The 23,401-nt window shown below is 34.2% G+C and overlaps 1 protein-coding gene across 11 annotated transcripts in view; it reads left to right on the top strand.

The window, feature by feature from the left end:
• The window catches only part of PHF3 (PHD finger protein 3), a 73,987-nt gene that overhangs the window by 27,916 nt on the left and 22,670 nt on the right, over positions 1-23,401 (top strand). For 2 of the 11 annotated variants that reach the window (XM_087915840.1, XM_087915836.1), the window contains 5 exons: positions 38-306; positions 8,780-8,850; positions 9,124-9,279; positions 9,541-11,347; positions 19,962-20,280. In XM_087915840.1, the coding sequence (XP_087771966.1) occupies positions 9,144-9,279; positions 9,541-11,347; positions 19,962-20,280 (2,262 nt within the window). In that variant the 5' untranslated portion in view covers positions 38-306; positions 8,780-8,850; positions 9,124-9,143. The remainder of the gene's footprint in view (positions 1-37; positions 307-8,779; positions 8,851-9,123; positions 9,280-9,540; positions 11,348-19,961; positions 20,281-23,401) is intronic. The other 9 variants (XM_087915827.1, XM_087915819.1, XM_087915845.1 and 6 more) reach the window with 8 other exon arrangements.

The raw sequence follows: 23,401 nt of genomic DNA, 5'->3' as shown, positions 1-23,401 counted from the left end.
TTATTTTTCTTATGGTATTTTTCTTGTCTTTCTATAGGGATTAAAGACACACAGGAGCCTTCATGGATATAGTTGATACATTTAATCATTTAATTCCTACTGAACACTTAGATGATGCCCTATTTCTAGGATCCAACCTGGAGAATGAAGTCTGTGAGGATTTTAGTACAAGTCAAAATGTCTTAGAGGATTCGCTGAAGAACATGCTCAGTGATAAGGACCCTATGCTAGGATCTGCAAGTGCTCAGTTCTGTTTGCCTGTTTTGGATAGCACTGATCCCAATTTCCAGATGCCTTGTTCTACAGGTAACTCTTAATATTTTCAAGTCTACACTTTTAAATAGAGCAGTATTGTAGTGTTCTCCCCTTTTTTGGTTTGAAAATACATTTTTCTTTCTGCTCTGCTTTATAGCATAGAGCAAAATATTAAATTGCCCGTTGTCCCTGAATTCACTTGAAAATTCTATTTTAAAAATCTTTAAAAAGAATAATGGAGAGGCATGTTGCTACAGACTATTTTTTCTATTAAGACACTGGTGTGCCTATACTCTTCACTTTAAAATATATTATAATAACAATAGCATTTAGACTTTTTTACTGCTTTACAGCCCTCTCTAAGCAGTTTACAGTCAGCATATTGCCGCCAACAATCTGGGTTCTCATTTTACCGACCTCGGAAAGATGGAAGTTTGAGTTAACCTTGAGCCAGTGAGACTTGAACTGCCGGCAATTGGCAGTCAGCAGAATTAGCCTGCAATACTGCATTCTAACCACTGCACCACCAGGACTCAGAATAATATATTCTAATATAACTAAGGAATCTGTGGAATCTTGTTTAAAAAGTCAAGAAAAGTCTATATAATATAAGCAAACTTTCACTTCTACAATTGAAATTTCCTTCGACCCATCACAGATCTGTGTCTAGATAGATCTACATTCTGCAGAGATATTTATGGAGTGGGAGCATCAAAAGCAATGCAGAATAAGAGTTTGATCAGTTGTAAAAACCATAGACCTAATGGGTTGTAGTGCTGCAGAATAGGTTGTAACTTTGGAAGGTTTTTTAAAGAGAATTTAATTGTTGCACCTTAGCACAGAAGGTTTTTTAAGATGACCTTTAGACCTTTGCTATAAAGTGATCCTCTTAATCGGAGCGTGTTTTTTACTGAATAGCTATCAATATAAAATAGTTATATTGACCTTCTGTAAGAAGTTAATAAGACATTGATTTGATATATGGTCATGCTTGAGTTTCAATATTGATCCTTAGATTGTATAAGCAATTTAAATTGGCATATGTCACAACTCTTAAACATTCTGTATCACTTCCCCTCTGTCTTTCTAGCTATTGTGTGTGCTTTCATCCCATGTCATTGCTATGGCTTGTCAAATCTTAGTCCCTTTTTGTTTCTTGAAAAAATAGTAAAAATAATAATTCCATTATACATATAATTTGAAATGTAGAAGAGGTTGGTTATGAAAGAGTACAAACATCCATTTGTATCTTAAGCCAGTGAAAGAAATGATTTTGAAGATGTGATAGACTTGTTCTAAAGAGCAGCTTAAACCAATCCTTATCTATAGTAATGCAGTTAATTACTTCACTTTGCTAATAGTTAAGAATGCCACCCACGTATACCATATCTAGGAAGGGTCTTCTTTGAACGTTATTATATTTACCTCTGAATAAAATTTTGTAGGATTGGGGTAATTGAATCTAGAAAAAAATGTTATCCTATATCTAGGATAGATTTTAATTATCACTTTCTTGAAAATAGCAAGATCTAGATTTTGAATTCTCTGATGAACACAATGTTGAATAGCTAGCATGGATAATTATTTTAGTCTCAGTTATCTGCAGTGACCACTGAGATGTAATAGTACACTTAGTATTAAGTTAATGTAACAGTACATAAGTTGTGGTAAAATCCTCTTAAAAATAAATTATACTGAAATCATAGAACTTTTAGAATAGTCTTGGAAAATAATAGCTACATTATCTTTTTTTTTCATTAACAATGGCAATTTTGTAAAAAAAATTGTAATAAAGACTTGGATGTTGAATTGGTTGATCATCAAGAATAGACTGGCAGTGACTTAAATTTTTGAGTACTTCAGATGAGAATAGGTGTCTGGCATACCTTCGGCTAAAGTTCTAATTTTTCTGTTGACTTTTGAAACTCTTGAGGAGGGGGAAGTGAATGTAGATGCTTAAAGCATGCACCATATATGTTACATATAATTAGCTATGAACTATTATATTGAAACAAAAATGTCTAGATTTTTGGAATTGCAACAGCATAGATGCCTCCATTTTGTTAAAACAAGTATTTCTTAACTGTATTTTAGATTCTGTTATTCAAACTGAATGAACAAGATACGAGAAAGTTGCTCATGATTCAGTGATTCTTCCAACCAGCTATGTGTTCCTAAGATCTGAATTCTCAAACAGGAGTGGCCATTTCCTTACAGCACACCTCATTTTGAAATTGAAGAGAAATATATTAAAAAATCGCATCTTACATTAAATAAATAAATGCTAACTTTACTCAAGGTCCCAAACTTAGTAAGTCTCTGAACACTGTTAAGTTTTATGAGCATTGCAGTAATCATTGAAAACCTAGCATTATTCGCAGAATTGGTAAGGCTTTCCCTTAAATTACTATTTTATAATAAATAATAAAAAACAAAACAATTGTAACAATTGTATAGAACAGGGGTTGCCAACATTTTGGATCTCAGGGACCACCAAACTCATAATTTTAAATCCCAGGGACCACTAACTGGTTCTGTGGGCATGGCCTAATTTGTGGGTGTAGCTTGGTGGTCATGTGACTGGCTAGGCATGGTTTGTATGTAAATATTATAAATATTTATATAAATATTGAATTTTTTATAAAAAAAAGAGCAACTTTTACCCAAAAGCAGGCAGGCAGATTGAGTTGCTCACAGAATCACAGATTCATTCAGAGATTTATCTATCTGCCATCGGCTAGCTCAGTCTGTCACATAAAATTTGCTTGCAAGCAAACTCACAAAATTAACTCACAACACCATGTATGTAAATACTGAATTTTTTATAAAATAAAGAGCAATTTTTTCTACCCAGAATCAGGCAAAGCAGGCAGGCAGATTGAGTTGTTCACAGAATCATTCAGTGATCTATCTATCTATCTATCTGCCATCGGCTAGCTCAGTCTCTCAAATTTGCTTGTTGTGAGTCTGCACTGAATAATAGAACCTTCAGTCCTAAGGGAGGTTCGGCTGTGCTTAAAAGCAGAGCCGAAGATCTAAAGACTAGCTAGAAAGCAAGAAATCCAACCATTTCCTGCTTCCTAGCTAATCTAAATCTCCCGCACAGCAGAACAGATGATGGTCAGAAAAAGGAAAAATAGCAATTTAGCAGGCAAGTGTGCTAGTTAAGGAATGAGTGGGCAGGGAGGGTTCCTGCGGGCCATGTGGGCAGCGCATCTTTGTGTTTCTGCACAGCCTGGATTAATTGCTTTGGGGGGGTGCTCTGGGGGTGAGATTTCTCTGTGGCCCACCAAAATTTTCTCATGGTCCACCAGTGGGCCGCAGCTCACCGGTTGGTGAGCACTGGTATAGAAGACGGTATAATATATAATTATATAATTGTATAGAATACAATATCCCATCCAAAATAATTGTGTGTGTATGTATATATCTATTTATGTATGTATATGTATACATCAGGACTTTAGATATTTGTTTCATTAATGAGGAAGCATAATAATACAAGCTATAAGGTAAAGGTTCCTCTCACACATACTTGCTAGTTGTTTCCAGCTATAGGGGGCAGTGTTACAAAGCTGAAGAGCCAGCGCTGTCTGAAGATGACTCCATGGTCACGTGGCTGGCATGACCAAATGCCGAAGGCGCATGGAACACTGTTACCTTCACACCAAAATGGTCCCTATTTTTCTACTTGCATTTCTACATGCTTTTGAACTGCTAGGTTGGCAGAAGCTGGAACAAGTAACGGGAGCTAACTCCGTTATGCTAGGGATTTGTAGCACCGAACTGCCGACCTTTGTGATCGACAAGCTCAGTGTCTTAGTCACTGAGCCACTGCAACCCTTAAGGCATGCTGTATCGGGATGTAAAAGAATTCGTCCACTGACTCTTCTGCATTTGCTTTGAGGAAGAAATAATTTTTCTCATCTGTTAAGTTGTTCCCCATTCCTTTCTTAACCTTTCCTCTCAGCTCCTGGTAGTATAACTATGCCCATTGAAATATTTTCCTTAAAGAGCAATATCTTATACTGCATTTCAGAATTATTTTTGAAACTAAGGAGACCTTCCAAAAGAAATTATAATAGGTGTGGGATTTATTTTTTAGATAAAGATGTTGAGAAGTCTTATTAAATGTGATGGATATGCCTACTGTATGGAAAAAAGCTATGTTAGATCAGACCATTGGTTTATTTAACACAGTATTAACACTGACTGCCCAAGTATCTCCAAGATTTCAAGCAGAAATTAGTCCAAGCATATATTTTAGTTCCTGAGGTACTCTGCAGATATCATTTGAAAAATCAGTATCAAGAGGATTGGAAGTGAATCAGTCTGAGGGAATAAATTAATGCAAATTAGATAAAGATCAAAAGGGGTTTTGGCCCTATCTAGTTCTTCCCGGCTTACCTTAATTGTTTGCATTTAATTTGATAGGTTTTTTTTTTGCTTTTCCAAGTTTTCTTTATTTGAATAACATTTAAGTTATTTTAAATGATGTGGTTTGAGCTTTTTATATTGCAGTGATTTAAAATAAGAATTTATTGAATGAATTTTAACTGAATATTAGCTTTCACTTCATAATACTTCTGTCTTTTCACTTGAAATATCATTGTGTTTAGTTTCTGGACTATGGCAATAAATAAGTTATTACCAAGTAATTTATCAGCAATTCTATTTTGCTGTTTGTTCATTTGCTCCTAAGAATAATACAAATAAGCTCATTTAGAATCTGTATAAAATTGATTGTGAGTCATACCTAAGTTCCCTTTTCTGCAGCTAATTTTTAGATAAGTAAAAATCATACATTTTTATAGTTTTTCATCATTTAGTGCTTGCCCTTCATTTGACTATTTCAAAATTGTTATGTGTTTGTTTTGTTGCATTACATATTCATGCATATAATATGAATACACATCAAATAATATAAATACACATCAAATAGAATGTTTACACTCTTTCATCCTAAAATGCTTCCAAAGTGGCTAATAATACAAGGTCAATAAAAGCAGGGTGTTATTGATTCAATTAACGGACTACCTTTTCATTTAGGAGCTTAAGGCAACATTCATAGCATTACCGCATTATTTTTTATTTTACAACAACAAATCTATGGGACAGATTGACCTGAAAGAGAATGTCTGGCCTAAAATCATCAGTGAATTTTCCTGGGAGAGAGTGGATAGAATAGAGATCTTCCTGGTTCCAATCCAGCACTTGAACCATTATGCAACACTGCTTCTTTGTCTCCAGCCTTAAACAATAAAATTCAGAGGCAAGGAAGGCAATGGCAGGCAATTTCTATGTTATATCATATTTATAATTAGCAGACTAGAATGGAAAAAATCCAGGAATGGAGAAAGCAAATCGAGGGTTTTCCTTAGCAAGGTCAATAGATCTAATTCTTTTATCTCTACTACAACTTGAATTTAGATTTATCATTTACATATGCAGAAATTTATAGTCTTTTTTGAATACAGTTGGTGCCTATTTAATTTCTATTTTGCTTTGCTGCCTTAATCATTTTGTTGTTTCTTCTTTGTGGCATAATAAATATATATGAAGTTTTAATATAACTAATTGAAGCTGAAATGACTTAAATGATGTCTGCTTTTTGGAAGATTGATTGCATTGTTTCCATTTTAAATCATTTCTATTTTAAGAAGCATTAAAATGTATACAATAATAAATGACAGCTAGCGTTATTGGCAATGCATTCTGAATAGAATGGCCTATGGTGAGAAATCAGGAGTGTCAAATTCACTCTGTTATAACTATATAAAATATATATTATATTTACTCAGAATTTTAGTAACACACATATATTTATATGATACTGAAAAGGTTAAACACTGGGCTTTGGAAGTTAATTGTCTAGAAGTATTTATCCCAGGGAAGTAACTAGCTACAGTATTTATTTTAATTCTTTTTTCGATGTGTGTTTTAATATGTATGCATGTCTTCAATTCAGTTTTTGACTTCTGGTGACTGAATGGGCTAGTTCCCGCAATTTTCTTGACAATATTTTTCAAAAGTGGCTCGTCAGTTTTTACTTATATTGGCCATATGTGACCAATTTCATCCTATTTGAGATTTCAGATTTATATAGTTGCAGATCTTAGTGCGTTATTCAAAACTTCTAGCAGGAGTAAATCCCATGAACTTCAGTGGGGCGTGGGGGGAAGTCATGTAAAACTTTGTATATGAAAACATCTTTCTGTCGGACAATAAAGGGAAGCTGGACTATATGTCACATCCTTTGAACATTTGATTCCTGCTTAGAAAGCAGTGACCGCTATTGCCATGAGGGCCCTTGCACAAATATATCCTGTGCACCAACCATGGATCAGGATGGTCTCACATCACTGATATTCTAGTTATCTCCTATTTCAGCTATTGTAGTGAAGTCAAGATAGTTACCTTTGAAGACCATATGGAAGCTACAGTTACTCCAGAACATGGCTGCGCAAGCAGTTAAGGAGGTCCCTCATTTTACCATTTAACATCTCTGATCCATAAATTGTACTGGTTATCAGAAATATTTCAAGTACAATCTAACATAAAGCCTTACATTGGTTTATCTTCAGGACTTTCTTACTCCTATCTTTTCTGTCCAACTGAAAAGTTCAGATGCAGTTAGTGCACTCTTATGTCCTAGCTCCGTGATGGTGAATCTATGGCACGCGTGCTGGAAGTGGCACTCAGAGCCATCACTGCTGGCACGTGAGCCATCACCCCAGATCAGATCCACTGCACATGAGCATGTGCCTCCTGCCAGCCAGTTGGTTGTTGGATATCTGCCAAGCATGTGTGGAGGCGGGGCACATCTGGGAGAGGCGCACGGGGTTATGTGCGCAGGGAGCACGTGTGCACATGGGCACTTTTGGCACGCGACAACAAAAAGATTAGCCATCACTGTCCTAGCTTTAAGGCACTGTCACCTTATGAAACCTAGGAGGTCTCCTTTGTAGTTATGTCTGCCTTATGGAACAGTGCTTTTCCTGAGATAGATGGTTCTGACACCATTGGGCATTTATAAAGTTTCAACATGGTTTGCAGTGTAACAGTTCTTTGGTGGTCTATCCTGATGTTTAATCCATTTTGTTGGATGTCCTCTCTGATGTATAGTGATGTAGCGTTATGTATTTATTATTTCTATTGCTTTTATTATTGTTTTCACTTAGAGTTACTTTGGTAATGGAGACAACATATAAATCAATCCAAATCTGAAGATATGTTCCTTAGCAGGGCCTTAGCAATTACTTGATTTAAAAATATCAAAACAATTTATAAAACAAATTGTAATTTACTCTTGTTAAACTATTTTATTGTTTTGTTGTTTGCTTTTTAATCATATTGTATCTTATTTATGATTCTTATTGCTTTTTGTAAATTTCTCTAATTTCCCTTGAAATTCATATTGTATAACGTTAGATTTGTAATTGTTAGGAAATCAATGATAGGTGCTCACTGGTGTCTTTTCATCAGACTAGGTGGAGGTTTGGAATAAGGTGCATTAGGGTTAAATTTAGGATCATGTTATATTTTAATTTCTCATTATTGCTTTTCATAAAAAGATGGAGGGAGTCCTTATATTGCCAATGAAACAAACCTTGGCTATGATAATTATGGTAATTGAATTTTAATGAGATTACTATGAAAAGCTACATTTTGGCCTATCATTAACTAAGATTTTTAAGTGGCAATAGAAGTAACCCATGGCTATTGTAACTAATAAGAAGAGCAAGCTACTTTTATTAGAAATCTTAAAACAGATCCTAGACAACCTGCCATGAGTAAGGCTATGCAAGTTCTTAGAAAGAAATATATGCACAGCCTCTTTGGCAGGAATAACTTACAAAGCAACCATGTCAGCATCCTTTAATAACGTGGGCTTCATCTCCACTCCTGTGTACATCGAGTCACCCTTTTTCATAGTCATTGCACAGCCTTGGAAGAAAATACTCCTTTTTTGGCTAATATTTATTATATATATTTAATAATAATGTAAATTTTAAATTCTTCTTGGCTAGTATTAAATATTTTTTGTATCAGTGACAGAAACAGTAAATCTCTAAATTGAATCAACACCCATTATCAGACACTGAATGAAAGGAAACTGAGTTTTGTAATGGAAAATCAGTATAATAATTCCTGTTTTCTGAACATAGACATTTCTAGTAGGTTTTCATTTATTGAATGTGTTGTGCAACATTTTGTAAAATAAGTAAACATATAGATTCATACATACCTGCATACACTATTTTAATATACAGTAACAAATTCTAAGAAGTATGTTTGCATGAAAATCTCATTACATTTAATGAGATGTACATAACATTACAAACTTTATACTGTAGCCTTTAGATTTTGGCTAGATTTTTAGCAGGTGAAACACTTATTAATAGTTGCCAGACTATCATGTTCTATATCTAGCATCTACAAATAAACTATTAAAACTATATAGATAAAAGAAATTGTCACTTTTGGATCAGCTCTTTCCATTATTAAATTCTCTTTCTCTTAGGTGGGAAGGGACAGTGAGGGGACAGCTGATCCTTTAAGGACTGAGAACTTCCTGTGGCAAATCAATAAAATGTGAGTCCACTAAAAATGGCTATGACTCTTTCTAAAGGACCATGTTTGAGAAATAATACTGCTCTGGATGACCACTTGTTTTATCTGCTTTGTGGGAAACTTGTACATCTCATTTTCTACACATGCATTTAATCTTATTTATCTCTTTCTTCTCCCCTCCCCATCCTACCCCTTTCCCATTGCCATTGCTTTCTTTATGTTTCACATCTTTCATGATATTGTAGGCTTAATAAAAATCTTTTTAAGATTTAGGATTTTTTTCATTTTTTTTAGCTGTTGGACTTGATGATATTATGGATGACAGAGTTAAGGAAACTCCTCACAGTACCATTGATGAAGGTGATCTGTCATCCAACAGGAAATTGAGGGACCAAATGGATGGAACTTCAACCAAATCGCCAAGAAAGTCTCCACGTTTAATGAACCAAGGTAGTTTTTTAAATGTATTTTGTAGAGTTCCTGTTTCCATGATCAAACCACTTAAAGAACATAATTTAGTGTTTGCTTGCAATAATGTGCTTATATTTTGATGAACAGAACAATTCATAATCCACTTGACCTGAATAGATATTGAGGATAAGCTTACTATCTTTTGTGTTTATTGTGTTAAATTACATATAAATCAACCTGTTTTAGTGTATGTTGTGTCTTTATTGGTATAAATAACACTAATATAACTTTTTTTAATAGAGCCAATACGAAGTCTGCGGCAGAGCACACTAGCTAAACGTTCAAATTCTTCATCTTCTGTTCCCACGAAGAAAACTGTAAAGTCTGGACCAGCTCAGAAGGGAGGACTGAAACAACACGATAAAGGACAGGCTAAACAGGATACTAATAACAGTAATGCACCAGAACAATTAAAAAAGACTGAGCCAAGTAATGACAGTTCCCAGTTAGAAGAAATCCCACCATCATCTTCAGGCAATTCAGAATGGGTTCCATCTTGTGCAGAATCAGAAAGCACTGAAGCAGATAATGAGCATGAAATTCCCACTGAGCCAAAAGTCAAAGTATGTCATGAAACAGGAAACTCTTCTAACTTGCCAGATTCTATTACCTTATGTAAAGAAGTGGAAAATGGAGCACAGGCTGTTACAGAACATTATGATGCTACCATTGGAACAGAGTCAACATCATCTGCTTTTGTGGAGGCGGGTAAAGTTACAGATAGTAATAGCCTTAAAGAGGAAGGTGATGAAGTAATGAAATATACACCTGAAATATCTTCATCAGAAAAGGCAAACCATAAGACTGAGAAAGAACAGAACAGAACTGAAATAGAAGATCAAAACAAGGAAACTGGGACGAGTGATACTCTGCTTGTTTCCAAAACTTGTGAAAATTCGAGTAAAATTCAGGAAGACCTTACAGTTCAGTCTAATTTTGTGGTCAGAAAGGCTGAATGCAATTTAGATTTAAAGGCTAGTGGTGATATTGCTCATAATGCTAATTTGCAAAAAGAAGAAAAGCAAGAACCTTCAGATAACCTAGTAAAGGCAGATTTGAAAGACAATCTTCCTCTAAATAGCATGGAATTTGAACAGACTAATTTAAAAGATGATGGTACAAATTCTATCAAATTAGAAGCAAATACTTTGGAAGATAACATTATTCAAGATATTCCAACCCAACCAGTATATCAAGAGCCTGAAAGTGTAAAAATGAGAGAGGTTGAGAGTTCAGGATTGCAGGAAGATGGGCAATCTGGTGTTCCATTAAAATATCTAAAAAAGACAAAGTCCAAAAATACCAAGACTAAACAAAATAAAACTATAGTCACACAACAGAAATTGACTATTGTAGGCCAGGACACACACAGTAAAATTCATGTTCTTCCAAGTCCTCGTGGTCAGTCTTCAGTAAGTCTGAAACGTCACATAGAGGAGCAAGGAAACATTCAGCATTGTCAGAAAATAATTAAAGTTAAGAAACAACATTCAGATAAAGATACAAGATTTCAGAGCTGTGACTCTGGAATACCTCTAAAGAAGCAAATCCATGAGGTTGGGAAAAATATTCCCCGGGGTCAAATATCAGTTCAAGTACGGAAGATAATGACAGAAAGAATGAATGACAGATCTGTCAGCCATCATGCTGGTTCTAAAGAAGGTTTACATTTAGTGTTGGGAACAGCTAGCTCTAAACAAGGGCAGTTACCACAACAGAGTCAGAAGCAGCCACAGAAATATCACCTTAAAACAAATAATTGCATTAAGGAAGAAAGTGGGAAAAAAGATTCTGTGTCATTACTTGTGGATTATTTAAAAGATGATGAAAAGGAGAAAATGAAAGTTAGAAAGTTAGAAAAGAACCTTCAGCCTCGACAGAGAAGAAGCAGTAAAAGTCTTTCAGTTGATGAACCACCTCTGTTTATCCCAGATAATATTTCTACTGTAAAACGAGAGAGCACAGAACTCCTGTCTCCCAGTGAAAGCAAAACTTTCTGGATACCTAGTAAGCAGTGTGGGTTTTGCAGAAAGCCACATGGCAACAGGTGTGTGCTTTTAACACATTGTTGATTTTACAAAAAAAATTGTAATTGGCATCTCATATTTTGGAGTAGGGGTAGGTGAATTTCTTTTAATGGGGATGGATGGACTCCTTTAATTTTTTTTTCATTTGAATGCTTCTTATTATTGATCATAGCCAATTATGTCATCATACGACAGCATCAGTATTTTTGGGGTTTTTTTGGTGGGGGGAAGAGAATTGGAGGCTAAGTGGTGAAGTGGGACAAACGTGTTAAAGTGGTAGACTGAAAAAGGGTTGCCTCTTGGGCTGTACATGATTAAGAGATTTCCAGAGAGATCTTTTGCAGTCACACATTATCTATTCCTGCTCCAATTTTAGGTTTTTGACTATCTTTTTCAAATTAAAACATAAAAGATAGAATCAGATTAATCAATTTGTAACCTAAAATCTAGTATTGTTGAAGTAAGTCAGAATGTCCTTCATCTACACTAAGGGAGTGAAGGCAGATGAAAGAAGAAGATAATGAAGAAGCAAAAGAAGAGATAGATACAAGAAAATAGCCCTATATTCTGGTTGTTTGCAAAAAAAATGTTTAAATGATTTGAAAATCAAAACACTTGGGGATGAACAAATTAATAATGGCTTTTTTCACAACTTCTGGGTTTTTTTCTACTTATGCTACTACCCAAGGATCACAAATATAAGCCAGGAATAAGCAAGGATTCAGATCTAACTAAATCACACTTGAAATAAGCCAGGATTTGCAAACCATCAACAGCCCATCCTTGGTTTCAAATTCTGGATTGATAACAAAAAAAACTTTAGATTTTTTTAGGAGGAATTCAATTTTCATTCTAAGCCAAGAATAAATAAATATTACTTTAACTTAGCATTATACGTAAACCTTGACTAACTAAGTTTACCTTTAAGTAAAATCTACTTTATTCTATGGTGCATACTTCCCAGTATATATATATTCCATATTCCAGCCTACCAAATAAAAAAATGCTTTCATGGAGTTTTCCTACTAGTGATATAAAAAATAGTAAGCACTATTGATAAATATTAAAATATCCATTGTTAGCTTTAATAGCAAAAATTGAACCTTGCAGCATCCTGAATACTTTTTAAAGAACACTCAGTTTTGCTGTGATAAATTTTTTGAGAATCTTTGAAAACTTCTGATGTTTTAACCTGATTTCATTTCCTGTGTGTGCAATAAAATGTGTACCAGCTGTTCTGCATAACAGCTTTTTCAAATGTAAACTGTTCTAGTTATTGTGGACGATGATTCTATTACACTTTATATTGTATGGTTAATTAGAAACAGTAGAGGTTATAGTTTGAAATTCCTAGGAACTAGGAATGTGTAACATTTGAAATATTATTCTCCTTGCCCTGTTGCCAAGAGGAATTAATAAAAATATTTGATACAAATTTCACATATTGTATTATCAAGACAGTATAGTAAAGTTAATATGGTTTTATTTGAAAATTATAAACATGTATCCAGTACTTTCTACTAACATAACTGTTGAAATGAGCAGAAGTTTCAGACTATTGTAAATTAATGCAGTTCATATCACTACTAGCATCTAACACCTATTGAATGCATCATAGAGCTGGAAGAGGCCATCTAGGCCATTATTAAGTCCAACCCCTCTTCATTGTATCAAACAAATTAACGTATATGTGACAGGCTAGCTTCTGCTTGAAAATATCCTGTAAAGGAAAGTCCTCCCCTCATTTTTATAATTGATTCCACTGTCAAATAGCTGTTACTATTAAAAATTTTTTTTCTGACATTCAGTTCTGACTTCCTGGAAACTTAAATTCATGATTTCTGGACTGAGAAAGAACAAGTTTTGACCTTCTGTAGACAACCTCTCAAGCATTTGTTGAACGTTGCTAAATCTTCTTTTCTCAATTCCAAACATGCTCAGGTCCTTCAATATTTTTTTTCCATAGCTTTAATTTCTAGTCACCAGGTAATCTTTGTTGTCTTTCTTTAAATATAGAGTATATTCAAGAGTATAAATGCCCAGAATTAGAATATTGAAGACGAAGACTAAGCAAAGCAAGATGTAGTGTAATTATTTCTTTTCATAATTTGGAAATTGTGTTGATGTCGGCTAAGATGGTGTTAGCTTTCTGTATTATATTGTTGGCTGATAATTGGTTTGCAATCAGTTGTTTCCATGTTCTTTTTATTAAGCTAGGTTTCCACTATCCCTATCCTGATTTTGTTTTATTTCAGAAGCCATCAACACTTATTAAAATGATAAAGGCTAATTAGAATGAGTTCAATTAATATTAAAATAAGACATTTGTAACAATGACTCCTGCATTAGAGGTGGAGAGATCAATATTTTGTTATCTTGTAGAAATGGTAAATTAACAATTTAGAGTTACAATTATTACTTATGTAATAAAAAAAGTTGTTCTATGCATCGATAGATTCCAAATAGTGCACTTCTCTTGGTAGAATCCATTTTCTTGGTTTCTTTCTCCCATACACCTAGGGTTCCCTACATTTCTCAGAAATTTTGAAAAGGCTAAAGTTAAAAGAAGAACAATATTATTCTGCAAGCCTCATACAGAGTTCTACCCACAGTTCTCGCCCTAGATGCACACATTTTAAAGTAGATATAAATCGATCTAGATTCTGATCCATTCAATAGGATAGTGGAAGTTGATCTTTCCATTCACTATGCCTTGTAGTTGCCATGGAAAAAGCTTTCATTGTAATTTTGGAGACTAACACTTTTTGGCTGTGTAATAACCATTTTAATTCTATTTGCCCCTTTCTGCATTAATCTAAATTTAAATCTAATTCACACTATTTTAAATTAAGTATTTTTCTGGACTAGACTCATTCTACATAGTTTATGTATGTATGTTTTACATAGTTCAGTTATGAAAAAAAATCTGAATGGTACATATCTTCTACAATTTCTTCTATTTTTTATAATGATAATTGTAAATTCTGAGCTATGCTTTTATCCAAGTATTTATATGGTTTTATTATGCTGTGATAAATTGCCCAGAGTCACTAAGATTAGAAATTTAATAAAGTTCTGGATATGTCTCAAATGTACAAGTTTTATATTAAATTACTTGTGATATAAACCTTTGGAAATCAGCAGAACTTAATTCTTGGCTAAACATTCATACTGGTTTAACTGAAATTAAAGTAAACATCTTAGATTGCAAACAATTCTAGATTTGCATCACATCTAAGTATACATGTATGGGACTATGTTTTCATTTTGTTTCCATCACAATGCTATAGTGTGTTTCACATATGGTGTCAAGACATGATTTGGGTTTATTAGTTTTTAATTAGCATAGTTAACTAATCCATTGTGGTTTAGTATTTATGACATAATCAAATGTCTAATATTCATCCCTCTACCGTTACTGATTTATTTACGGGTAGTCCTCGACTTACAACCATTCATTTAGTGACCTTTCAAAGTTACAAAGGCACTGAAAAAAAGTGACTTATGCCTGTTTTTCACACAACCATTGCAATATCCCACTAGTCATGTGACCAAAATAAGGTGCTTGGCAACTGACTCAAAGCTATGACGTTTGCAATGTCCCGGGTTCATGTGATCACCTTTTGTGATCCTCTGACAAGCAAAGTCAATGGGGAAACCAGATTTCTTTAACCCTAAGTCCCTAAGTGTTACCAACTGAACAATTGCAGTGGTTCAATCAACAATTCTGCCAAGAAAGGTGGTAAAATGGGACAAAACTTACCTAACGACCTTGCTAAGCAACAGAAATTTTGGGCTGAATTGTCATAAATCGAGGACTACCTTTATTTATATTCATTTTCATTATCACAATTTTTCATTATTATTTGATTTGATTTCTATTAACTTCTGTAACTACAAGTGACGATAATTGGTATATCTGCATCATTCTTTAAATCATTTTAATGTATTGCAGTAAGCTATTTAAAATTCTCCGGAATAAATAAAAAAACTAATATGATTTAAAAACCTCATTAAGCTGAGATCTAATAAGTGCGAATTACTTTGTAGGAAAATTAAATTACATTAAAGAGGTTTTCCTATTTACTTAAGTGTTGGAAAATGTTCCTTGGTAAGAAACGTCGAACTTTATTATATAGCAATTTTCTTTCATTAAACTAATGACTATTTAACAAGCTAATGGTGTTTTGAAAAAAAACACCTTTCAGATGGATTTTTTGCTTACCATTTTATAAAGTGTCGAAAACTTCCTACTATTTTTTTTTAAGTATAGTATCCAGTTGTTCCACTGATTAATTGTTCTAACATAGCTTTGATATGGGATCAGGAGCAAGATCTTGCTACTCTTTAATTAAACCTTTTAATATTAGTAAGATATGTCTAAGACATTGTTTCAAATTGTATTTCTGCTTTGGATTCAGATTTCTCTTATTTGACCCTTCTGAGGCTCTTCTTCCTCAAGATTATTCTTGCAACCTGTAACATGCAGCTCTAACTCAAACATGTTTAAAAAGTTGTCATTGGTGGAATAGCTTATTTAAAGACACGATGCTTGTCATATTATGTTTATATACGTGTGTGTATTTCTTACTATATGTGAAGTGCTACATGCCTGTACGAAAAATAAAATGGAATGAACTGATTGACAGACACAGACAAACACATCTTGTGCTACAACTTCCCTAAGCAACTGGCTTGATTGCTTTTACAAAACGATCTTAAACTGTATTTACAATAAAGTGAATTTAGACTGTGTATTCTTCTGTTTTCTAATTTTGTTTGTTTTAATGCTATCTTCCAGAAGGAGATTCTGACTTACAGCAAAAAGCTTTGCTTTACCCATATTAAAGTTGTATTTTGTTTTTGTTTTTGTTTTGAAAAAGATAGTCTGTATCACATTGGAATGTTTTAGTAGATTCCTCTGAGTAGTGGAATCCACTTGTAACAGTGAGATTCCTTTGGAAATGAGTTTTCCATATCTTAATACAATTATTTAAGTATGCTTGCAGCAAATGTTCCTGCTTACAGAACAATAAGGTAGCATTTAAGAATACAAATATATGTAATTAAAGTTTTTAAGGATTGTGTAGGTTGTATTTCATGATTGTTGAATCCGTTAAATACCACCAATTACTATCTTAAAATATTTCTTTCTTTCTGTTGCAGCTGTGTATCCACTCCAACCTTACAACATGGTTCATGCAATTGGACATCAAACTAAGAAGCAATCCACATCCAGAGTTTTAGTGTTAGTGGGCCATCATGTTGAATGCTACTACAAAACCTGTCAGAGGAGAATGCTTTATTACCAGCTCTTCCTGAATGACAGTTTTTTTTAGAAAGTCTTCCTATCCACCACAATTATCCCACACTATTAGCTGCTCCTTTCTATTATTAGTTCTGCTTCTACTTCAGTATCAGTACTAAAAAGTAATAACCTAGTGGCTAAAAGTTTAGTGGTTTCTTTTAAAAATGAAGTCAAAATTTATTGGGAAAATGGCTACTTAATAGCTTATTAGGAATTTTTCTTCCCCACTATTACTCAAAAAAGATTTTAATACAAAGAATGTTTAGAAATATAATAAGTAAAAAAATCAAATTATTAAAATTTCCATTGAATCCATTCACATTTTATTGTTGGGAAATGTACTCTTTTTCTTTCTGCCAATTTCTGTGATACAGATAACAGATAATCAGAGTTGGAAGGGATCTTGTAGGTCATCTAGTCCAACCCTCCGCTGCCCAAGCAGGAGACCCTACACCATTTCTGACAAATGGCAGTCCAATCTCTTCTTAAAAGTCTCAAGTGTCACTTGGAGAATTAGTGAAACCAGGATAGAATAAGCAGGAATCCTGCCTTCATTTGGAATCCTATAATATTTTGCTAAAATACTAATAAGAATTAAATTAGCATAAATTGTTTAAGTAGTGGAATGTATAGACATTATATTCTATTGAATATATCCAATTAAATCTATAGTGCAAGTTAATATACTGTCCAATTTTCCATTACCAGATTGAATCTTTTTGCAGTAACATCAACTGTTATGTTTACTGAGTCATTGCTCAGTCCTTATCAGTTATATCCAGATTTCATTATGCTTAAGTGAAACCTGACATTTCTGAGACTTAAGCTGATGATAAAGTTAATATATCTATCCAAAGGTACATTAATGTTATTGGTTAATAATTTTCTACATTTTATTTTTCAGATCAAGAATTAGTATTATTTAAGAGAAAGGTTAGCAGGCAAAAAAAAAGTTTTATTAGTTAGCAGAATTAGTTCTTCCTGTTAAAAGGGAACAAAAGAAAGAAACCCCTATTTCTATAAAGATTGTAGTCCATTCATCTGTTCCGAAATGATTTTATTAAATAGAATGACAAAAGCATTGTAATATGTCCACATAATTTATTGAACTGTCAGTGTGAAAATTTAGATTACTGTGAACTGGACAGTGTAAAAACAAGTTCACTTCCATTAAATCCAGGTGTGATTCAGAGATTAATGAAATAAACTTTTTAACATGTAAAATAGAAGAAAATTCATGATTGTTCTTTAGGAATTATAATACATAGTTTCCTTTTTTTTAAAAAAAGTTTGCTAAATAAAACAACTGGTCTTTTTTCAAATGATGTTTGATAAATGAACAATTTATCCAAAGATATACTTAAGGACTACATATATTTTCATAATATATGAACTGTCCTTTCTTTGCACTCCAGCCTTTATATTTCAAAAGTAGTTTGTGCAATACTTTTTTAGTGACTCAGTATTATTTTTAAAGTCACCATTGGTGGAGGGTTTTTTTTTGGGGGGGTTGGTCTTTCAGTTTCTCAATTGCTAGAATATTATTAAATGTATGGAATAAGTACTAATTCCTGTCTTTCCATATTTTTAATCATCTACATTTTTCCTTTTTTTATTCAAAAACAACTTGTCAGTTTTGTCAAGAATGTGAACTTATTTCTAATGACAATTTTCTTGTGACAGTCAAGTTCAGGTTTCCTTGAAAGGAGTGTCTTTTGACTATTTATTTATTAAATTTCTGTGCCACCCATCTCCCCTACAAGGTAGCTCTGGGCTTACTGTTATTTCATACGATTACAACTTTCTTTAAAAAATCATTTTTTTCTAATTTCTATGAACACACTAAACCATAAAAAACAATATTTTTATACCTGTTCATAAAATACCTGTGGCCTATTTCACTGTGTCATGTTTCAGAGTGAATCATTAATAAACTTCATGAAATTCTCATGGAAACTTAATACTGTCATTTGCTTTATTTCAATCATTTCTGAAATATAAATGATATTCCCTAGCGTGCTCTGTCTTTCTAATGAAATATGACCACTCTCCATGTTGTACGTTCATGGAAAAATATGAGGTTGTTATCTTTCTAGTTATAGAATTAAAATAAATTCAAAACATTTAAAAGGTTTCTACATTTGAATAAGCAGTTGGGATGTGGATACATAAGCACACAAACATGTAGACAGGTACACATGCACGTACACTTCTAAGTCAGAAGAAAAATTACGTTTTTAATTAGGTAAAATAATTCCTTCGGATCTCCTTATAAAATATATGGACTATGCATATATTCACAGATCATTTACATTCATCAGCTTGTTAAAAAAGTTATTCAAGCTGAAACACCTTCAAGATAATTTGGGATAATGGAGATTTTAGGCTTGAGGATCTAGGCAGAATTGTTCTCTTGAGTCACTACTGAAGTTTGACCCAGTTGCCTATTTTGAAAATAGTCATTTTCAAAATAGGCAACTGGGTCAAACTTCAGTAGTGACTCAAGATTTTTCTGAAATCAGTTCAAATATTTCAAATAACTTATTTTCTAAAACTTTACAAAGGCAAACCTGAAAATAAAAAGGGGTAGTATTCTTTTCCTCCCAGTGGCTCCACTTGGTGGGAGGGGATTGAGTTGCCTTCTAGTGCATTTAAGTATGCTAAGGTATGAATAATTTATCTTACTAGAGGGTTTTATTCCTATCAAATTTCATTGGGGAAGAAAGAATACTAGGGGTTTACACCATTTAGAAAATTACCAATTTAAGGACAACTCTTACCTTCGATGAGTTCTTCAATGAAGTTTGCAGTTGTCCGGGATTTAATTATATTATTTGATAAGTATAATAGTGGCAACTGAGATTCTGCCTACTATGTAATCTGGAATAGGGAAGAATGATCAATCTGTTTATTAAACAATTGGGCATTGCCTGTTTGTCAAAACCAGATCCAAATTTGCAAGTGTTGATGATCTATGGAATCTTAACGTATTCATTTGTTGAATTCTTTCTGAACTTGTAAGTAGTCATCTTTATTAGGCTGTTGGAACAAAATTCAAAAGTTAAAATTCTCTTTTGCAGACATATTTTATTAAGAATGATATAGACTGTACTGACCAGCATAACAAAATCTCCTTGCTGTAACCTTGGCGTTTTACACCATGTTGTAAGGCTGGAAAAATGGATGCACTCTTCTGCACAAAATATATCAAAGAAAGAGGACCTATTCTACATGGAAGGCCTTTTAGGACAGTTACAAACTTCATGTTTAGCATAATATAAAGAATATGATACAGCAGTGTGATTTTTTTTTTTTTTTGGTTCTAGGTTCATGGTAGGCTGTGGTAGATGCGATGATTGGTTTCATGGCGATTGTGTTGGATTGAGTTTGTTTCAAGCACAGCAAATGGGAGAAGAAGACAAAGAATATGTTTGCATCAAATGCTGCGCTGAGGAAGACAAGAAACCAGATTCAGTTGATAAGAATATACTGGATGCCAATGTGAAACTTGAAACAGTCAGAGAAAATAGATCGGTGGAGTGTGAGAAACCTGGAATGTCGAAGCAAACTTTCATGGGCCCTCAAAACAAGACCCCAAAGCAAGGAGAAGACTCTATGAAACATAAGGTCAAAATTTTTAAACGGGTAAGAAATGAGATTTCTTTTTATAGTATGGACAGATTACAGCAAATTTTGTGTTAACCCTTCTAAAGTGTTTCCTTTCAAGTGTGCCATACTTGGTTTTAAAAGGCAAGATATCCTTTAATTTTTTTTTAAAATAAGTATTTTTTCTACTTAGACTTGAGATTTATTTGCCTCATGCAGTCATTTGTAGCTTTCTCCAATTAGTTGTTTTCCAAATAATGGAAGAAGAAAGAGTGACTAATTTTTTTATTAAATTAGTTTGATATAAAATGTATCTTTTGGGGGATTTTCATAATAAAAAGTATCCATATTGCTTTCATTTCCAGTTAATGTATGATTAATAAAGAATTATTAACTTTGAATAGATATTTGGCTTCCTGACTCAAATTCAAGCCCTGAAATACTGATCAATGTCACTTGTTAAGAATTAATATTAGTATATTTTTATATATTATTTTTATATATATATATATGTATGTGTATATATATATATGTATGTGTATGTATGTATGTATCCTTGTATGTATGTATCCTTGTATGTATGTATCATTGTATGTATGTATGTTCTGTCTCACTTTTCTTCTTTCCCAAAAGATGAAAAAATACAAACTCACACAAACACAGGCAGGCAAGCTGGTTCGGATTTCACAGAGTTAATTCTTTGGAACTGATAATATCCTTGGCATTCCAACACACTCTGCCTGCCAAGTCCGAACTGATAACAAATAAAAATCTCACAGAAAATTATAAGGCAGTCCACAAAAATCATTCACGAAGAAAATCTGAAGTAAGATTAAACTTTGTCCCGTACAAAGTTCCAGCCGACAACACACCCACTTTTATCCCCTGTGGGGTGTGGCTCAATGACTCAGCTCACTCTATGACCCTCCCACGCCTCCTAAGTTGCTGCTCACATTTCTCCCTATGACGCTGCTTAGGATCAAGCCAACACTCTTCCTCTTTACTCCCTGTCAGGGGCTGCTCCGATATGTCTTCCTCCTGATTAATCTCAAGCTGTTCCTCTCAGTTGTCTGATGAAACCTGAGGCATTATCAGGGAGGAAGGCATTGCCAGAGAGGAAGGTCCTGGGGAGGAAGGCATTCCCAGTTCCTCCTCCTCATCTTCCAGGTCTTCTTCCTCTGACAGCATAGACTCGGGAATCGGGGCCACAACAAACATACACACACACATATATATATATATATATATATATTTGTTTATATATATATATATGTGTATGTATGTATGTGTCTGTGTGTATATATATATGTATATGTATGTATGTATGTTTGTTTTCTGAGGTTTGTATGTGTATATATATATATATATATATATATATATATATATGTGTGTGTGTGTGTGTGTGTGTGTGTGTGTGTATGTGTGTGTGTGTGTGTATATATATGTGTGTGTGTGTGTGTGTGTGTGTATATATATATATATATATATATATATATATATATATATATATATATATATATATATATATATATATGGTATTCAGCTTTGTTTGGGTATTTTATAGTTGTGCTTTTTAAAGTTCTAGCAACGTTTGGCAGAATCTCATCTGCCATCATCAGGCTTCTGTATAGTGTTCATCTGTATAGTGAGACAAACACTATACGGACAAACACTATACAGAAGCCTGATGATGGCAGATGAGATTCTCTTGGAAACTTGCTACAACTTTAAAAGCACAACCATAATGATGTGGGAAAATACCCGAACAAAGCTGAATACCACACATATAAATACCAGCGAAAACTTAAGAAAACAGATAGATAGATAGATAGATAGATAGATAGATAGATAGATAGATAGATAGATAGATTTTCACAGGTACGGGTATTTAGGTCTAGGTGTGTTCGGGTCTTTTCCCGTGTAAGATTAAGGGTATCTTGGCGACGTTTCGATGAGGTCCCACTGGCCATCCTCAGGCTGGTGCTTCGGCTTCGTGCCAGTGCAAGCAGTATGTGATCGGAGCTGCCGTCTCTCTATAAATACTGGTGATGGGGGCTGGTGTGCTGGGCTGGTTGGCTGGGCTGCTGCCTCTTGATTGGTTGATGGAGTTGATGTTGGTATAATGGGCTTTGTGATGGCCTTGTGAGTTTTGTTGTGGAGATATCCTGGATCTTGTGCTTTTAATCTCCTGGGTCGTTTGTTTTGTAGTGATCTTTTTCCATTAGCCTCTCGGGTTTTAACGGCTTGGGTAATGGGTTGTGTTATGGGCTTACGAGTTCTTTTGTTGTGGTATCCTGGGTCCTGCGTTGTAATCTCCTGGGTTGTTTGTGTTTTGATCTCTTTTCCATTAGCCTCCTGTGTAGTAACGGCTTGGGTAGCAGGTTGTGTGATGACCTTGTGAGATTTATTGCTGTGGTATCCTTGGTCTTGTGCTGTGATATCCTGGGTCATTTGCTGTGTTGCAACTTCTTGAGTTCTTGTGGTGTAATTTCCTGAGTTTTCTGGTGTGATGTCCTGAGCAGGTGGCTGTGATGTAGTATTCTGGGTTTTAGTCTGGCTTTGAGTTTGGGGTCTGGGTCTGTGTTCGTGGGGTGTGTCAGCTTGTTTGGTTTTGGAGTTGGGGTTGTGACAGCTGGTGAAGCAGCCATGGTCTCTTTTCTGGATGGTGGTTGTCCTTCATTTATAGGATGGGCTTGGGCCTGGGTCTGATGAGGGGGATTGGCAGTGGTGTCCCATGTTGTTTTGGGTCTGGTGTTGGTTTTCGTGGCTGGGACTCGTTTGTTGGTGAGGGCTAGCTTCCAGATGTCTGGTAGGCAGGAGATATCGTCCCATCTATTCATGTTATGGGGATGTTTCTCTATTTTGATGTCTTCCCTGATTATTGGTGATGGGATTGTGCATTTAGGTAGCAGTTGGTGTAGTTTTTTTTTCCGGTAGATGGTGTGTCCTAGGGAGCCATTGGGTTTTTTGTAAATTAGGATATCCAGGAAGGGAAGTTGGTTGTTGGTTTCTGTTTCCATGGTAAATTGTATTTTGGGGTGTAGGTTGTTAAAATGTGTGAGGAAGTTGTCCAGTTTTTCTTTCCCGTGTGGCCAAATTACGAAAGTGTCATCTACATATCTGAGCCAGAGTTTGGGTTTGTGTTCGGATTTGTCTGGAG

Source organism: Pseudonaja textilis, chromosome 1, assembly GCF_049901715.1.
Source record: "Pseudonaja textilis isolate UNSWEBS1 chromosome 1, rPseTex1.2, whole genome shotgun sequence".
NCBI lineage: Eukaryota > Metazoa > Chordata > Lepidosauria > Squamata > Elapidae > Pseudonaja > Pseudonaja textilis.
This window is presented reverse-complemented; position numbering and strand designations above follow the sequence as displayed.